This window comes from Pelobates fuscus, chromosome 1 (genome assembly GCF_036172605.1).
Source record: "Pelobates fuscus isolate aPelFus1 chromosome 1, aPelFus1.pri, whole genome shotgun sequence".
In the NCBI taxonomy this organism is placed as follows: Eukaryota; Metazoa; Chordata; class Amphibia; order Anura; family Pelobatidae; genus Pelobates; species Pelobates fuscus.
The window spans coordinates 215,718,439-215,738,140 of NC_086317.1; the positions used below are offsets into that span (position 1 = coordinate 215,718,439).

At 35.3% G+C, this 19,702-nt stretch overlaps 1 protein-coding gene across 2 annotated transcripts in view; it reads right to left on the reverse strand.

Moving 5' to 3' along the window:
• Positions 1–19,702, reverse strand: part of LOC134611085 (heterogeneous nuclear ribonucleoprotein R) — a 119,593-nt gene that overhangs the window by 21,978 nt on the left and 77,913 nt on the right. The window contains exon 10 of one of the 2 annotated variants that reach the window (XM_063454672.1): positions 7,248–7,334. In XM_063454672.1, the coding sequence (XP_063310742.1) occupies positions 7,315–7,334 (20 nt within the window). In that variant the 3' untranslated portion in view covers positions 7,248–7,314. Of the gene's footprint in view, positions 1–7,247; positions 7,335–19,702 lie in introns of those variants that run through there. The other variant, XM_063454645.1, reaches the window with a different exon arrangement.

The following is a 19,702-nucleotide window of genomic DNA, read 5'->3' on the forward strand; positions in this document are numbered from 1 at the left end:
TTTGAGTCCGTATGGTAGCCCAGGAATGAAAATTACCCCCATGATGGCATACCATTTGCAATAGTAGACAAACCAGGGTATTGCAAATAGGGTATGTTCAGTTTTTTTTAGTAGCCACTTAGTCACAAACACTGGCCAAAATTGGCGTTCAAATTAGTTTTTTGCATTTTCAAATATTAACACTAACTTTGGCCAGTGTTTGTGACCAAGTGGCTACTAAAAAAGACTGGACATACTCCATTTGCAATACCTTGGGTTGTCTACTTTTGCAAATGGTATGCCATCATGGGGGTAATTCTTATTCCTGGGCTACCATATGGTCTCAAAGGCAACATAACCAATCTGGCGAATTTTTAATATGAAAAAACTGAAATATGTAACACGCTATATTTGACCCTGTAACTTCCCAAAACACCCTAAAACCTGTACATAGGGGGTACTGTTTTAAACGTGAGACATCGCTGAATACAAATGTGTATTGTATTGCAGTAAAAGCAAACAGTATTTTGACATTCACAGTTAAAATGTCACGTAGAACTAAAGAAATTTTTAAAATTCTTATTTTCTCCCATTTTTTAAATATTTTTTTCCATATTAAATTATGTTCCATACCTAAATATTTGATGTTAAACGAAAGCCATGTTTCCCCTGAATAAAATGATATATAATAAGTGTGGGTGCATTTAATATGAAAGAGGTGAATTACGGTTGGACAGACATATAGCGCAAATGCCAGGTTTTGTTTACGTTTTGTTTTGACCGAAACTTGTACATTTTAACCCCTTAAGACCGCAGGGCGTACATTTACGTCCTTTTTAAAGCGGCTCTAAACGCCGCAGGACGTAAATGTACGCCCTCCGTTTTTTTTTTTTCACTTACCCGGTCGCCGGCGATCGCGGTTGGGGGGACTCCCAGGGAGCCCCCCCGCGGCAGATCTTCCTCCTCCGGTCCCCCCCGGTCATGTGAGAGTGAGGTCCTTGCGAGGACCTCACAATCACATGGCCGGGATAGCTGGCTGCAGCAATGCCAGCAGGGGGACTAACTGTAATGACAGTTGGTCCCCCTGCTGGCTAGAAATAAAATAAAATTAAGTTAAAAAAAGTGTAAAAAAAAAATATATATACTTAGATCATATATATATTATATATATATGATCTAAGTATATATATATATACACATATACACAAAAACTGTCTAGGTGTATTTTAATATTTATATATATATAATTATATATATATATATATATTAATATCAAATTACACGTAGACTGATACTGATTAAATATATATAATTATTGTTATATATATATATATATATATATATATATATATATATTTATTTAGAATATATAAAAATATGTAAATACGTAAAAAAAATTAAAAAATAATTAAAAATAAAATATTCAAAAATATATAGATGTGTTTTATTTCGTTCTAACTGTATTGTGATATTAATATATATATATCTATATCAAAATACACGTAGAACGAAATAATATATATATATATCTATATACATAAATATATACGTATATATCACTATATATACATATATATAAATAAAAATATTTAAAAAAAATTATATATATACACATATATATATATATATATATATATATACACACACATATATATATATATATATATATATATATATATATTAATTCTACACATATATTTATGTAATAATTTTACATAATTAGGTATCCTAATTAATTACAATTAGCCGGACCTGCCTGACAACCCATGCCGAAAGTATAGGGAATTTAATTTGCTAGCACTATATTTAACTCTATAGCTTTCCAAGACACCATAATACCTGTACATGGGGGGTACTGTTTTACTCGGGAGACTTCGCTGAACACAAATATTAGTGTTTCAAAACAGTAAAATGTATTACAACGATGATATCGGCAGTAAAAGTGACGTTTTTTTCATTTTTCACGCACAAACAGCACTTACACGGACGATATTATTGCTGCAATACTTTTTACTGTTTTGAAACACAAATATTTGAGTTCAGCGAAGTCTCCCGAGTACAACAGTACCCCTCATGTACAGGTTTTATGGCGTTTTCAAAAATTACAGCGTCAAATATAAGGCTTGTGTTTTATTTTTTTCACATTAAAATTCGCCAGATTGCTTACGTTGCCTTTATGACCCCATGGTAGCCCAAGAATGAAAATTACCCCTATGATGGCATACTATTTGCAATAGTAGACAACCCAAGGTATTGCAAATGGGGTATGTCCAGTCTTTTTTGGTAGCCACTTAGTCACAAACACTGGCCAAAATTGGCGTTTTTTTAATTTTTCACACACAAATACTAACGCTAACTTTGGCCAGTGTTTGTGACCAAATGGCTACTAAAAAGACTGGACATACCCCATTTGCAATACCTTGGGTCGTTTGCAAATGGCATGCCATTATGGGTGTAAATTTATTTCCTGGGCTACTATACAGTCTCAAAGGCAACGTAACCAATCTGGCGAATTTCAATTTCAAATGTAACGTGCTATATTTGACCCTGTAACTTCCCAAAACACCATAAAACCTGTACATAGGGGGTACTGTTTTACACGTGAGACTTTGCTGATTACAAATATGTGTATTTTATTGCAGTAAAAGCAAACAGTATTATGACATTGACAGTTAAAATGCCATGTAGAACTAAAAAAATAAAATCTTTTTCCTATTAAATTATGCTTCATAGCTAAATATTTGATATTAAATGAAAGCCCTGTTTCCCCTGAATAAAATGATATATAATAAGGGGGGTTGCATTTAATATGAAAGAGGTGAATTATGGTTGGACAGACATAGCGCAAATGCCAGGTTTTGTTTACATTTTGTTTCGTTCACAACTTGTACATTTGGCTGCGGTCTTAAGGGGTTAAGGGGGTTAAGAAGGCTGTGTATATCACATGCAGGTGTGACAAGAGCTGGACAAACCAAATGATTTCACTCCTAAATGGCAGAGAATTGAACATTGCATTACAAAAAAATACCAAACAAGCTATTTAAAGATTGCAAGAGAAAAGGGTGAATGCTTCCTACTTGTTTTCCTAAAAATCAGAAGACTACAAATGAGTATACAAAAAGGATCAAAAACTGCTACATGATTTAAAAATAGAATCCCCACTTTAGTCTGGCAATAACTTTCCATTAACGTTATATAATTATTTGATACTGCTTTGAAAAATATGTATAGTTTTTGTTCAGTGTAATAATGAACATTATAAGTAAACACTATTTTATGTACACTAGCAATGGTTCATAACACAGAAACAGAACTGGACTGGGTTACCAACCATTGATTTACACCATCCCAGTCTAATGTTCAAAAAGGGGATTTTATTTTGAAGGTTGTTAACCGATTCTATTTATTTTACAGTTCTTGCATAGCACACTTTTTAGGGCACTTTACAAATTAAGTAAAAAGAGAACTCTTCTTTTTCACCTCAATCCAATGCGTGCCACACATCAAAGTGATATTCAAGAGTGTCTTGAACACCAAAAGGAACTTTTTTTAATCATACATTTCACTATAATGGCACACAACCAATGAAGTTAGAAACAAACTAATGTGCAAATGTGTAGGTGTCTCATTATTTTGGGGCCAAGTTTGGGATGCATGCAAATTTTTACTAGGACATTGACACATTTTGGTAAGTTTAGCAGTCGGACAAATTAAAAGCATTTCAATTTTCAATAATAAACATCCCTGGATATTTTACATGGGGTACTGTATTACTTTTTTAGGCACGCATTGACAAAAAATCACTTATGTGGCTTGAAGCGATTTATTTTTTGTGCAATTGGTACATACTGAATTTTTGCACTAAATACTGGCATCTGCAATATACTCTCCAAATTCTACTGGGTCAAAATCTAATTGGGTGTAAATTAAATTACACCTATATTACCTGACACGAATGTATACAGTATAGATCGAACTTTCATCTATACATTGTGCTGTAATAAAATAATGGCTGCATGTGCATTCACTCCATCAATTTCAGGGTGTCATGACATTTATGGAGTCTAAATATTTCTTAATGTTGGAGTATAGTGTATATATTATTTATCTATTCTTACCTGAGCACTACCTTGCTAGCTATTTAATGTATAAAAACTGTTTCACGCTAAATAGCCAATGGCTTTATTCTTAATCTAATTTAATTATGTACTTTGAAAATCTATTTGCTATTTTAACAAGCATAATTACAAAAAAAATCTATCCAGTCATTTCATCAGGGTCAGTGTGTGCATTCCTCACTACATTAAATTGCCATTATTATTAAACGTTATGCTACGGTGTTGTACTTATAATTAAAGTGGGCATCTGTGATTGAATAGATTAAGTGGCTAATGAAACAAAGTTCACTACATGTGACCTTGGACATTGCATACCTTCCTCACTACATAAACCCCCCCACCCCAAATTTGAAGAATAGAGCAACTTACCGGTGTTCTAGCACAGAGGCCAAGCTGTCTTGGAAGCCTAATCCTATTCGGATGAAGTCACTTCCCTTTCCTGGAGGGAGAGGCATGTCATGGAGCACAGGCTGTGGGAGGGACTTAAGCAGCTGATGACACGATGTGCACAGAATTGACATTAGCAATTACTAACATCAGTGAAAGGCTGCATATACAGACCAAGTTATTAAAACTGGTCATGGTGCTTGAAGAACCACTCTACTCCCATAAAGTACTTCAGCTTGCTGAAAAGCTTTATGGGTGAAGAGTATCCCATAATAATGACAATTTATAAAAGTGCCAATTTCTATTAAAAACCAACACTTTTATACATAATTAATGAAACACCACACTGGCTTCCCTGAGCTGATCAGTGTCCATTCCTCAGAAGCCTCTGATTGGCTATATACCAGTGTAGAGACTCAAAGTCTCTTCCGGGGAAAAAAAAGGGTAGGTTTGCAAAGGCTACAGTTAATAGCTGTGGCTTCTGCAAACTGTTTTAAGATATACCCCCAATGAATTCATACATGCATTCATTGAGGATGAATCTACTATACAGTGATTGATTTTTCTTCCCAACATGAGCAGTGGAGTGTTAGTTTAAGTGGTCATGGCACTTAAAGTAGCCTTTAATCAAAACAAATACTACTGTACTAATCGTATTCATCACCGTAAAATACACAGTTTTATTTACCCAACTCCAAACTGCAGTGAACTGAAAAACTAAATATAGGCCATTTCAGATTGAACAACAAAACAAAATCTGCAAATCAACTGTAGTCACAGCTTTTGCTATTTCTTTTCCATACTGTTGTGCATTCGATAAAATTTATACAAAACCACAGTGCCAGCCACACTATGTATACTGTTTAGTTTGTGTATTAGTGCATGATAAGTCATGGACGTAAGCGCTCCCCACTGGATAGTTTTCCTTGATTTGCTTGGCACATTATTGGTGAAGTGCTAAACATTACAGTAAGACTTAATTGTTCAGGACCTGTAAGACATAATGGTCACCTGGAGGGGATTTACATTAATTAGGTACATAAACATTATTTATGTTGGCCTATGTCTAGCTGCAGTAAAACTTATTAAACAATGCACATTTGTGTTCTCAAACACTTCCTACAAAAATCCGGAGAGGTAGAAAATACAGACACACCATAATCTGCAGCTATGTCATGTGTGCAATAATTTAGAAAATAATTATTCTATTAGTATTCACATGCATGTTTAAAAAAAAAAAAATATATATATATATATATATATATATATATATTTATAAAATGGAATGAGGCAAAAATGTGATTCTTTGTTAAACTAATTTACATATGCCCACCCAGAAGCCTTTGCGGTAGTAACATCACTGCAAATGTGTAATTCCTCTGGGAAAAGCAAGTCTTATGGCTTAGATCTAGAGAATAAAAATTATAGGTCGCGCCAAAAAAAACACTGAAAAGATATAATAAAACCAAAAATAGATAGCAGAGATAAATAATGGTGATAATAAAACCGCAATATGCTATAAACTAGTAGAGATACTAGTGATATATAGTTTATAGCATATTGCGGTGTTATTATCACCATTATTTTATCTCTGCTATCTATTTTTGGTTTTATTATATCTTTTCAGTGTGTTTTTTTTTTTTTTGGCACGACCTATTATTGTTATTCTCTAGATCCATCCCATTTTTTTTTTACGATTTGTGAGGGAACGTCATAATTTTAGGTTGCAGCCTTTTTATATTCAGTCTCAGTTTTCTATTGACCACTAAGCGCTGAACCCACTACCTTGTATCTAAGTCTTATGGCTTGACTGGTGTGCAGATTTTTGTTTAACATTGTATTAACTATATATGTGTGTGTGTATGTATATATATATATATATATATATATATATATATATATATATATATATAATAAAATTGCAAATCTATCATGTTTGCACTACATCTATTCCCCTTTTCCAACAAGAGACAACCTGGTCAATGAACAGGTTTAGCTGTTCTAGCAGCAGCTAATTATATTGCAGCGTTTTGGTTTTCCCTTTTACTGATACATGACTAAGGCGAAAGCCAAAACTATGTTTATTTTGCTTTTGAAGCTTTATAAACTGCTGATGTGCCTCCACTGTGTCTTTGGTTTCATGTACAGTGTCGGTCTCAGAGTAAAAGGCAGCTGCTCAAAGGATGTAAGATTTAGGAGTACACAAAACACTTTAGTACAGAATTGTGCTTCACTCAACACTTAAAGCTACATGAATGCTTTACAGAAATCCCTCCTGGGCAGGAGCTCATGGAAAACACAGTTCTCCTATTTGTATTTCCGTAGTTATCTTTGCAGTTGCACATACAAAAGGTCCACTAGCTGTTTCTTGTAGTAATGTTGAGAAGTCATTCTGGTTCCGTACAAACACACAAAGCAGAACATACTACCGCTTCATATCATGCGGCCACGGTTTATAAGTGTGTAAAGCTCTGTCACTGAGGAGCAAGGTTAGTCGAAATACTCAAACTGTTCCCTGGTCTCTGCAGAAGAAGCAAATTCTATGGATTTTCTGTAAATGATTATTTCATTTTTGTTTATATCACACAAATTAACTTTTTGTGTGCTGGCTCTATTAAGTACTAATAGTTTATTACAAAAAGTAAAAACTATACTTGCTGCAGTGGTTTTGGTGCTTGGAGTGTTCCTTTAACCTTAAGTATTTTTTTGAGAAGTTAGCGCAGAAAATTGAATAAAATTAAAAAAACTAAACAAAAATCTTACCAAGTAATCCGAGGTTTATAAGGGCTCAAGGACATTGCAGCCTGTCATACCTCCCATCCGTAAGAATTCAGGACAGAGCAGATTCTCCTGATAGTCAGGTAAAAGGAAGTAGTTAATATATGCATATTGGACATGTTTTTACTTTCTGGATAATTAACATAAAACCACTAGCGCTTTCTAAGTCACCGTAGGCAGTGTATGAAGTGATGCAGTTCCTTGTTGAAGTTCTCAATCAACCCTTGCCATAACAAAGCATAGAAATTGTATCAGCTTATTTCAATATATATTTAAAAAAACAGACCAGCCTGTAAAGTAAATCACTAGATACATTTAATACAAATAATATAGAGATATGTGAAAGTGCATCTCCTCTGTCTACAGCAACATGGCAAAAATATTATGGGACTGCATCTTCAAGAACATTTTAGAAACTGAACAATTCAAAGGTTTTTCTAATGAGAATTTTTTTTTTTTATTTACAAGGTTTAAAAACCTGTTTATCACAGAAAGATAGTTCATATCTATAACTATATATAACTATCTGCAGACCGCAATTAAAATGTCCATGGAAGTTAAATTTCCACATAAGCAGTTTCTGAGTGGGTCATCTGAGTGTACCATTAATAGGAATGTGTTAAGTCTGGTTGCAGGAGTCCTAGCTTTGGTCAAACACCTCAAAATAAGTTTGACCTGGAGAGTGCCCAAATCCTAGTATCACCATAACCACTACACCAGCATGTAGTGGTTTTGGGGTCAAAATGTTATACTCCTCGAGATGGTTCACCGCCTCTGCTCTTTTTAAGTGTCATGAAGAACAATTCTTCAAGCACCAAGTCCTTCAAAGATTTGCAGTGGTCATGATGACTTAAGACTGCTGATAGAAGTGCAGCTCTAGGCAGGGTTTCAGCATGTATCTAATGTTCTGATCATTTATAAGTAATGCAATATGAAGAAGGGTCAGAATACTAGATAAACTACATAATACGATTAAGTGACAAGTAGTTTCATTTGAAAAGCCATGTGTTTCATTTTCTTTATGGCGGCTAACCATTTTAATGAAATTGGAACTTCATATAGAACCTCCCTTCCACCTTAAATTAAATGTTCCCTACTTTTACAGCACAATAAATCTTTATAGCCCCCCCCCCTTTTTTTCTTGCTTATATGGCCTTGAAAATTTTGCCTGTAATACCACAAGGTAAGCTATGCTTCTCCTTCATGTTTTAAGAAACACTATAGCATGAAAAAAACAAATCTATTCCTGATGCTCAAGTGCCATCCCTCTTCTTTTCAAATAAAAATCAAAAGTTTTACTTACCTTTTTGTAGAACTATAGCTTCCTCATCGCTGCTCAACACTCCACCTTCCACGACATTGAGGAGGCATGGCCTCCTCTGGTGATAATACAAATCCAAATATTAGGGTTCCCACCTAATACAAATGTCAGTATTTTTCTGTGATTGAGATTAGACTACAATACCATGCAGGCCAGTAGGGTTTGCAGAGTGTGGAGAGGCAGGGATGGGAAGTTGCATCATCTCCCTGCCTCTCTGCTTATTGACTCTGTGGAAGAGCAGCTACATAGCACAGACCATTCAGCCAGTAGCTTACAGATCAGGTAAGTGAGAATGGAAAGACAAGTGGGAGGATAGGCTGCAAGAAGAGACACAGAGGGGATTGACAGGTGGAGAGAAAGACAGGTGGGGATTAACAAGAGGAGAGACACAGATGGGGGTTTGGACAGTAAGAAAGACAGAATATAGGGATATAAAATAAAGAGAATGAGGAGGGTAGTAAATTGTGGAAACATAATAGTGAAACAATGACATCCTTTAAAAAATACATTACTGAATTAAAGGAAAACGCAGGTGATTTACCCCCCACTACTTAGATATACATTAACACCAGTGGAGACTCGTCTATAGAGACAGCACCCCACCAGTTTTTCTTGCAAAAAAATAAACTATATAATATTTTTTTTCTATTGGGTTTTTAACTTTTTGGGGTCAATATACCTTTAAGCCCTTAAGGACACATGACATGTATGACATGTCATGATTCCCTTTTATTCCATAAGTTTGGTCCTTAAGGGGTTAATATGAGTGCCCAATAGATAGTCATTGGCTGCCCAGAAGCACCCTATTGTTCCCTAATCAAAACTGTTATGGAGCCAAATAGGCAGGACAAAACTTGCCTTTAATGGACTAGTCAGCCTACTGAGCTCTGATTGGTAGTTTGCACCAGGGGGTGGAGTTGGCAGAATTCCACTTCCTCTGGTGATTAGATTATGAGGTAAGGCTCCCTCCCTTGCAGCAGCTCCCTCAACACCGCTCACCAGTGTTTGGATGAAAATGTGTGCAGGGACTTACTATACTCTCCAGAACAACTTCAATGAGTTGTAGTTGTTCTGATGACTATAGAGCACCTTTTAGTGTTTGAAATTCCTGACTAACGCCAGCAAGTGCCAGTCAACAAAGCAGCCTGTGCTGAAGAATACTCCAGTCTGAGGTTTCTTACGGAGAACCCTCTGTGCTGGAGCCAAACACATACAGTCGCATATGTGGGCTTTACAATGCTTCAAGGGCTGCAGTACTCCTCATTGAGAAAGCGTGCTCGCTCATGCTAGCAGAAGCTGAAGAAAACCTTTAGGATCATACTTGTAAAAGTGTTGATTTCTATTGAAATCTGCACTTTTATAAACTTAATTAAAAATAAATAAATACAAAACAGACACAGAGCACTTTAGTAAGCTGAATTGCTTTATAGTGTGCCTATAATATACTGCACAAAAAGTAACCCTACACACTTAATTCACGTATGCATTCACACAAAGCAACATTAAAAAGATTAAAATCCTCTACTTTAGAATTAACTTTGTAGCTTGTTTTTCAGTTTTCTACACTTCATGCTCAAGTTTAGATAATAAACCACAGAGATGTATGTATTAAATTGAAATTTAGAAAATGTAAATATTAATTGTACATAAAAAAAATAGTTGATGTGATAAAATTCTCTAATTCAGCCTAGGCACAGCTGGAACCTACATTTTGCAATTCGGATTCTAATTTGATTTGTTGCTTAGAAGAGAATAAAACCCCTGTGTATTTGTATGTATGGTCTATGAAGCAGACTCAGAGCACTCAGAAGAGTAGTCTAATCTTCCCAAGCTGCAAAGCAACCCCTCTCTATACCAGTGGTTCCCAACCCAGTTATCAAGTACCCCCCATCAGTCCAGGATTCAGGAATTACCCAATTGTGGCTAAGATATTTTTAGAAGGAAAACAAAACAAAAACACTTTAGACACAACAGGGTAATCCCTAAATCCTGGACTGGTTGGAGATACTTGAGGACTGGGCTGGGAACCCCTGCTCTATACAGCAAAACCAAACCAAGTCCCCTCCCCCCCCCTCCCCCCCCGGGTTATTAACAGGATTTTCTCCTTTCCAAATGTATTTATTTTTACTTGTTGCACTCCTTGTTATTTACATACTATGCTGTCCTGTTCTGGGATGTAAAACAGATAGTTAATTATGCAGATTAGAATGGCCAGTATTTATTTTTTCAATGAAAAGTGGCAACTTTACATCCAATGTTCATCATAGAGGAAAATTGGGGACAATATGCTCATGCACAGCAAACTTTCTCATGCACATGCAATTTTCCCCATATGGGCTTTTGCATCATGTGACTGTGTTTTAATCGGCAAGTGCAGCGAAAGTGCCTCTAGCGGTGGTCATGTAGACAACCACTGGAGGTGTCTTTACCCTATGCAATGTAAACATTGCACTTTCTAGAACACTGCAATGTTTTAGGAAGCGGAGTTTAAAGGACAGGGTCACTGTACTCAGACAAAAAGATTTTATGTCAACTATACAATAAATGTCCATGAACATGTTCATAGCTTTCCACGAGAAAGCTTGCAAAACAGATATGTGCATGTGATTACAATGTCAATTACTACCTACAGGATTCCCTATTATATAATACACAGTGTGTTAGAAATAATAGAAGACTGTTCTCAGCTACTGGTCCCTGTAGAAGTATTCATTAACCCCTTAAGGACACAACTTCTGGAATAAAAGAGAATCATGACGGAATATTTCCGTCATGTGTCCTTAAGGGGTAAAACTAAAAATGGTATTCTTCTGATGTGTTTAACCCCTTAAGGACCAAACTTCTGGAATAAAATGGAATCATGACGTGTCACACACGTCATGTGTCCTTAAGGGGTTAATATTCGTTTTTATACATAAAAAATAACAGTTAAATGTTTGATACCACCATACTAATTCTCTCACGGTACCTATGAAAAAGTGCTATCCCTACAGCAGAACTTTGCATCTGCACTTGCAATTTTTTAAGTTGCCGAGTTCATTAAGCTGGGCCAGCATATATTAAAATTACATTGATCAAGAAGGCATATAAACTGTAAATATTTTTTAGGGCAATAAAGCAAAAAAACTATAGTTTGAAAAAGGTATGTAAACGTTTACTGAATTCACTTTTGGGAAAAAAAGATGGTAGGATAATATGTTATTAGATTGAGTGGTTTCAGAACCATGGCACCTACATGTGCCAAAATAAATTTCTAGAAGCATTTTATGCACTCTCAGGTCTGCTTGATGTGATAAAATACAATGTTAAGCAGGTTAAACTTGCACAGAGGAAATACACACTTCCATTAAAGTGTAATTACAATTTCTCTGGAAATGCCAGCTCCTCATTCCTTCGACCCAGTACGACTGCATAGTTTTTACACTGATGGCACTAGTCCTGTTTGATGTCATTATTAAATAATGCTCCTGGTGACATTCAGAGAAATGCATGTGGACATTCATTACAATGCAAATATTTCAGTCATGAGTTATACTCTAAACATACATTTTAGCAAATGTGTTGTCATGGTAACATACCCACTCTCCAAATGTGTGGACCTTAATGTCTGGTTTTCTATATATTTTTTTTCTTGTTATAAATCTATAGTAAATGTTTTAGATATCTGATATGTAAAGCATTTCACCTTCTTATCCTTAGTTCAGCAGCTATGTTCCCATCTTAAATACGGTTCCTGGCCATGCTCCAATAACACAAATTAGAAAACTTTACAAACACACTGAATAAGTGGGCAAACAATGTAGTAGGCTTCAAATTTCATGTCCTAGGAGGTCACTAAGCAGTGTAAATTTCTACCCACCAATAGCTAGTAGAAATGTTGAGCCCTGATTAAGGGAGCCTTTCAAGGACCAAGCACCATAAGCACTACAGTCTGCTGTAATGTTACAAAACAAGAAGTGCCTTGGTGTCCTATCAGATAGTCCTATGCATCTCGTCTTTTCAGTCATACATTGATAGACAACTCAGCTGACAGGAATGAAGGAACACCTACATCAGAATTTAGCAGCTCAAGTTCATTTTAAATAGGTATTTTTTTATATTTATAAAAATAGATCTTAGATGAGTGATACTTACAATAAAATATAAATTTATACCTGACCGCCAAAAAATAATCTCGAAGGCAGAAAATACATCTTAATTTTTATTGGCTTGTGAAGCTAAAGGGCCTATAAATCATATGCTTAAAAATATACTTCATATCGATTTATTTATTTTTTTAAATTCAGGCCTTATGCCACTTTAAAGAATTACCCTTTTTAGCATTTTTTTTTTTTTTTTTAAACAAATAATGCCCAATCGAATATAATCCTTTAGGTCCAGTTCCCCTCATAAACCCTAAAATTACAATAAAAATGAGTTAAAACTTACCTGGAATCCAGTGCTGGGCAAAGATCCCGGCACAGCTTTCCATGCCTCCTCCTGAAGTCATGGTCAATCAAGCCTTTGATTGGCCCATTTAACAGTCTCACAGCACATGCATGAGGAGGGAGGTTTAAAAAAAAAAAAAAAAACAAAAAACTGATGGTACTTATAGGGAGGTGGGAAGGGCTTCAGTGAAGGAGGGATTTAAGAAACTCTTCCTCTTGTAGGCGCTGTATGCAAGGTCAAAGCTAATTATGCCCTGCACGTTGACCACGTACATATTTTTTGCATAATTGGCATTTGCAACTCCGGAACAGAGTTCCAAACTGCTAAATCACGTATGCCGGGGGTGCTAAACCATACAGACTCCTGCCACCATGACCATTTTAAAAAGCAGGATGCACAGCACATGCATTTGGGGTACATTTTCATTCGCAACTACTACTAAATAAATGAACTGAAACATTTTAAAAATATATCTAAACAGACTGTAGCCTATTTTTAAGTGGAGGGTGGTGCAATGAAAGGCAAGATTATTCTTACCTAGATGACATCTGCAGTTCTTCCAAGCCACTTACTCCTTTCAAAGCAAGAACAGAGTGGAACGAATGCTCTATCCACAATGCAAATCAGAACATTACAATACCTATCTGCTTAAAATCTGAGATCCACAGCTGAAAAACGTATTGGTATTTTAATACCAAACTAAAAATAAGAAACAACCCTGGTAACGTTTTATTATTTAAAGACTTCACTAATTTCAACTAATTATTCCGAAGCGGTCTGTAGTTGTTATGATGGCTGAGAAACCCTTTAAAGGAACACTATAGGGTCAGGAACACAAACATGTATTCCTGACCCTAGATGGTTAAAACCACCATTTAGGTGGCTTGCCCCTCCGCCCCCTTCTTAGAAGGTGTTAAAACTCACCCTGCCCCAAATATGCTTCCTTTTGTGACATCGTTACAATTTATGATTTTTAGCCAATCCAATGCTGGCCCATAGGTGACGAGGCATCTCTATGAGGAAAATTCAGCGTCTCCATGCTGAGCGTGGAGACTCTGAACTGCAATACTGCCTACTGTGCAGCACTGCCCCAGGAAGCACAGCCAGTGGCCATCTGAGGAGAGGCCACTGGAGGTGTCCCTTGGGGGGCATTGAAAACACTGCCTTTTCTCTGATTATACTCACCAGAACTACATTAAGCTGCATTTGTTCTGGTGACTATAGTGTCCGTTTAAATAGAGGTTAATCAGTTTTCAGCAATCCGTGAGTTTACATATAATGTAAGATAGCTTTGCATGATTGCCATTTTGCAATTTCCAACTGCCACTCTTTTACATAAAGCTGAATGGAAAAGAAACAGACAGGTCTTCCAATGTCTTGGGTGAGAACTTCTCAACCAAGATTTTCATTAGAGAGAAAAATCTAAAGTCAGTTTGGTGCTTGCTCTATAATCTATCAAAAGGAACATATTTGAAACATGTTCCCAGAAAACCTTGTACATATTAACAAACTGCTAACTTGCATGTCACTGCCTGTTGCTAATGCTCACCCGGGGAAGAGAGAATTCAGGACAGATTTTTAGCATGACATTGTTTTAAAGTAACACTCCTTGCATCATACCCACTGCAGCATGCTTCAAACAGTTTGCTATAGGTTTGAATTTTTATCCGAGGTCCATTGGCCACTCTGCAGCCACTAGCTCTCTTCACTGAGGCAAATCTGGTAATGCAGGGCGCACCTCATTAATTAAGAGTGATAAGCTGAAGGTTTTAGTCAATGAACTGGTCCTGCACTGCAGGGCTTAGCTCAGCACAGGTAACTGAAGCTCCTAGCAGGAGAATTGCACTCTCTAAACAAGAGTCAGCAGCGAGCAGATTCTGGGCAATTAGCCTATTTAATCGGACTACTTGATCCCATAACTACTACAGCAAGCTGTAGTGGTTATGGTGCTTGGAATGTTCCTTTAAATCCATTCTTGCACATTAAGTCTTAGTAAGGCACAACATATATCTAGCTATTGGAATGCTGCTGACATATCTATGCATTACATTTGTTTAATTTTTAGAAATCTATTTTTTTTTTTTTAAATTGTGTATGTAATTAGTTGCTACTTTTGGGTTTTACATCTCTATGCCATCTGCTTATTCCAAGACTAAATAATATATTTTTAAATTGCACTTATACCTGTAAAAAAACTAAACAACTATATCTCAAAGTATATTTTTCCTGACTGTCTTATGTACTCTGTCAATTGGATAAGAGTGAACATGTTGGCAAATGGATATATAATTAATTTCTTGCAACAAGATATGTTTGGTGTTACTTAAAAAAAACTAGCAGAGATCATCTAATTACAACCTCCTGTATTTCACATGGAAACATTAGTAGTGACCATAATATATTTTTTTTAATTTTTTTTTTTTTTTAACGTTTTTAAAACATCCATGAAGGTGCAGTCACATTTGGAAAAAAATATGTTTCTGGAAGTTTTATTTACAAATTATTATGATGAAGAATTGACTAACTTATTTTCAAACTAAACATAAGCACATTTAAGAAAGAAGAAGAAGAAAGAAAAAAAAAAGGATGTCATTCTCCACATTTACTACTTTGGTAACAAATTTGGTAAACTATAGCAGTGTTCCCCAACCCTGTCCTCAGAGACCACCAACAGTCCAGGATGTATGTATGTATGTATGTATTTTCCCGTTTTATTCCAATGGGGATACTGACAAAACCTACACTGTTGGTGGTCCATGAGGACTGGGTTGGGGAAGACTGAACTATAGCATGTAACTAGAATATTTATGCAAAACCTTAAAGTAACTACCAGTGTTTAAAAAAAAAAAAAAAAAAAACCACTATCTATCTATCTATATATATATATATATATATATATATATATATACACACATACATATACATACATACATACATACATATATATATATATATATATATATATATATATATATATATATATATATATATGACACACACAAATACTGACTGCTCAGTATCAAGTGTTCTCATTAACCTCTTGAGGACCAATGATCATAACAATCAAGCCTGTAAGGATCCTATTCCTGAATGGAATGACACACTAAATTACAGCAAGTAGTATAGAACTGTCAATACAAAATACGCAGTACATTCCATGAGGGCACAGGGACTTTAGGGACAAGAAAACTTGTGGTCCTTGAGGGGGCTAAATAAAGAATTGTTGTGAACTTGTGAAATTCTCAAACACAGGATAAATTTAAATTCTAAGACTTTTTTTCGATACCTCAACAGGTTTTGTTTAAACTCCACTTTTTTTTTTTTTTTTTTAATAGATTTTGCAATTTAGGTGTCAATTCACCACAAACCACCATTTTGTGAATTAACAACTTGAAAAGCCAAGACTGAATGCAAAATTGTATGACATTAACGTTGCATATTTGAAAATTGCGAATTTAAAACAATGCGCTGTCAATTTTTTTGTTTGTCCAATTTGCTGCAATGCTAAGCTGTACATAGGCATTAAATATAAAAAGGAATTAAAGGATAATTAAGTCCACTTCAATTAAAGCACAAAAGGCAGTTTCAATTCAGTTGTTAAACATGGTCTTACAAATAAATTTTCTTAGGATCAAAAAAAAAATTTGATTTTTTTGTTTTTTTTACAGTTTGAAAATTTACAATTACTTTGAATTACAGAGTTTAATTTGCTTTCAATAACAAAATGAAAATCACTTTATTTACAAATGTTAAATTATACGGTGAATTTGGATGGCACATTCTTGATGTAGATCTTGACATCAAAAGTTAAATGATTCCACAGTCAGTAAAGTATTGAGATCTTTGAACTGACTTTGTATCCTCTGGGTCAGACCTGTTTGGAATATGAATTTTGTTTTCATACATCATATACATTCATGGTGTTTTGTTACAACTGCTTTAAATGAGTGATCAAATAGAATTAGAATGCTAAAATTAAAGATTTTTTAAAATTTTCTAGCAACACATATGGTTAAATGATAATTCCTTGATGTAAAACAATGGATTTTTTTTTCCTTTTAAATCTTTTTGGTGTGAGATTTTGATTAGTAGATAAAAAAAAAAAGTTAAACGTGTTTATATATAAAATTGAAAATTTAAAGCAAATTCACACCGAACAGGAAAGTCTCATAAGGGAAACACTTCACATTTTGGAACCATTTTGAGTTTTTACAATTAATAATGTCATTCTCCTGCACATTTACTTGCCAGAATCAGAACAAACGCAGATTGATTTGTTAGATTTTTTAAATTACTGCTAATCATTGGTTTATTTATAACAATCATAGCAGAAAATGCCTATTGCAAACTAGACATATAGTATTACTAACAGCATCTTCATAGAAAGAGCTGTTAAAATACATTGAGAAAAAGCATTCTGAAAGTTTGACATTTGGAACAGTTATTTTGGCCTGCTGGCTTTGGATGTGGAGGATCTGTGGTACATATTTTGCTGTGGAAAGTTAGATATTCACAAATTGAGAAACAAACCTTTGTTCGATCCATCCATGTAGAGTTTACATTTTTTTTTTTACAATTCATCATTAACCAGCAAGCCAGTAGCAGTATAAGCTCCAAGTAATCTGAAAATTGTCACAGGCTCATGCACCTTTAAATCAATTATTTTTAAAAAGACAAAAAGCATCTAACTGATGTCTGCTTATACTACAAACATCTTTCTTAAATTGAGGTATCAATTTGCACCCCCTGCCCATTATGAAGCAGGCCTAAAAACTTCTGCCTGCTATCCAAAACAGCTGTGGGCTGTAATTAAACCTGTTTTAAAGCATTTGTTAAGAGAGGTCTAGAGATGCTAACTTCTGGTGGTAGACTACAAAAGTATTACAGGTTAGGATCTCAATATTTATTTAGAAATGGAATGTCTCCAATTTTGACTTTGTATTTTTATAATATATATATATATATAGGATTTTTTTGTTTCATAAAAGCAAATAAATGTAAAAAATTGCTTTAGACATATATAAAACTACATTTTGGTTAGTCACGGTCTTAAGTGCTTGAAATGAAACACTTTGCATGACTACATATGCAGCACGCTAAGATACTCCTAAAACCACAACCATGTTCTTCTGTACATTGTTGTTTCTGGGAGCTAGGTTCTTGTACATGAGAAAAGCATATTTCTATCTTGTAAGTATGAATAAAAATTGTATTTTCTCATAGAAATATGACAAATGGGGGTTATAATAAAAAGCTGTTCTAAATCAAAATTGGTCACAATTGTTCAATGGTAACCGCTGCATTTTACAAATGTGCCTCAATCACAAAGGACAGAAAAATATCCAACTGAATGCTCAATTTTTATTTTATACCTTTGGCCCTGCACTTTTTATAAACCTTACAAATATATACTATCAGATTTAGTGAATGTGTATTACCAAGTTGTAAAAGATATGTGATTCTCTGAGGGGGTGCAAACAGAATGAGGATGACATTCTTCATGTAAAAACATGCTTTGTAAATAACTCAATAAGGTATAAGGTCTGTGAACAGTTGGAAAAAGGTGCATTTTAGCTTTCAAAATAATATATATTTCTTTCTATAGAAGACTATATAAAATACTTAATTTATTCTAAAGTTTGGCAAAATACTTCATAATATAATAGTCATACCAAGTAATGCAAAACAAACAAAAAAAATCCGAAAGCAGTCAGATACGTACTATTTTCGAGTGTTTGTTAGACTCAAAAATACATGGTATCAACAGAAACATTAATTGGAGCAGTGGTGACCTGTCTTCAGTATTTTACTGAGCCCTGATGAGTATTCTAAGGTCAGAGCTACATTTGTACTGTCATTTATTACAGCACAGCAGTAACATATTACTGCATTCTCTCTCTTGGTTTGTTTCTTTGTATATTTTTTTTCCCCCAAATCAACCTTTCAATTATAAAGCATTTTGAGGAATTTATCATCCTCCTAATAACTTGTTTGCGGCATCACTTGCCATCAAGGAATGCGATTGTTATTTTTGTTTTAAAGAAGAAAACTATGAATGTGTATTTTTCTGTGATATTAAGGAAACAGACCCTTCTTAATTTAAACAGGAGAACGAGGAATTGCAGGTTTTAAATACCGTATTTATCGGCGTATAAAATGCACCGGCGTTTAACACACACCTCAAGGAAATTCCCCCCCCTCCATAGTATTCTCCCCCTCATCCCATAGTGCCCCCCCTCCCATAGTCTTCTCCCCCCCTCCCATATCCCATAGTGTCCCCCCTTTCCATAGTATTCTCCCCCTCCCCCTTTCCATAGTATTCTCCCCCTCCCCCTTTCCATAGTATTCTCCCCCCCCCTTTCCATAGTATTCTCCCCCCCCTTTCCATAGTATTCTCCCCCCCCCTTTCCATAGTATTCTCCCCCCCCCTTTCCATAGTATTCTCTCCCCCCCTTCCATAGTATTCTCTCCCCCCCCTTTCCATAGTATTCTCTCCCCCCCCTTTCCATAGTATTCTCTCCCCCCCTTTCCATAGTATTCCCTCCCCCCCTTTCCATAGTATTCCCCCCCCCTTTCCATAGTATTCTCCCCCCCCCTTTCCATAGTATTCTCCCCCCCCCTTTCCCATAGTATTCTCCCCCCCCCTTTCCATAGTATTCTCCCCCCCCTTTCCATAGTATTCTCCCCCCCC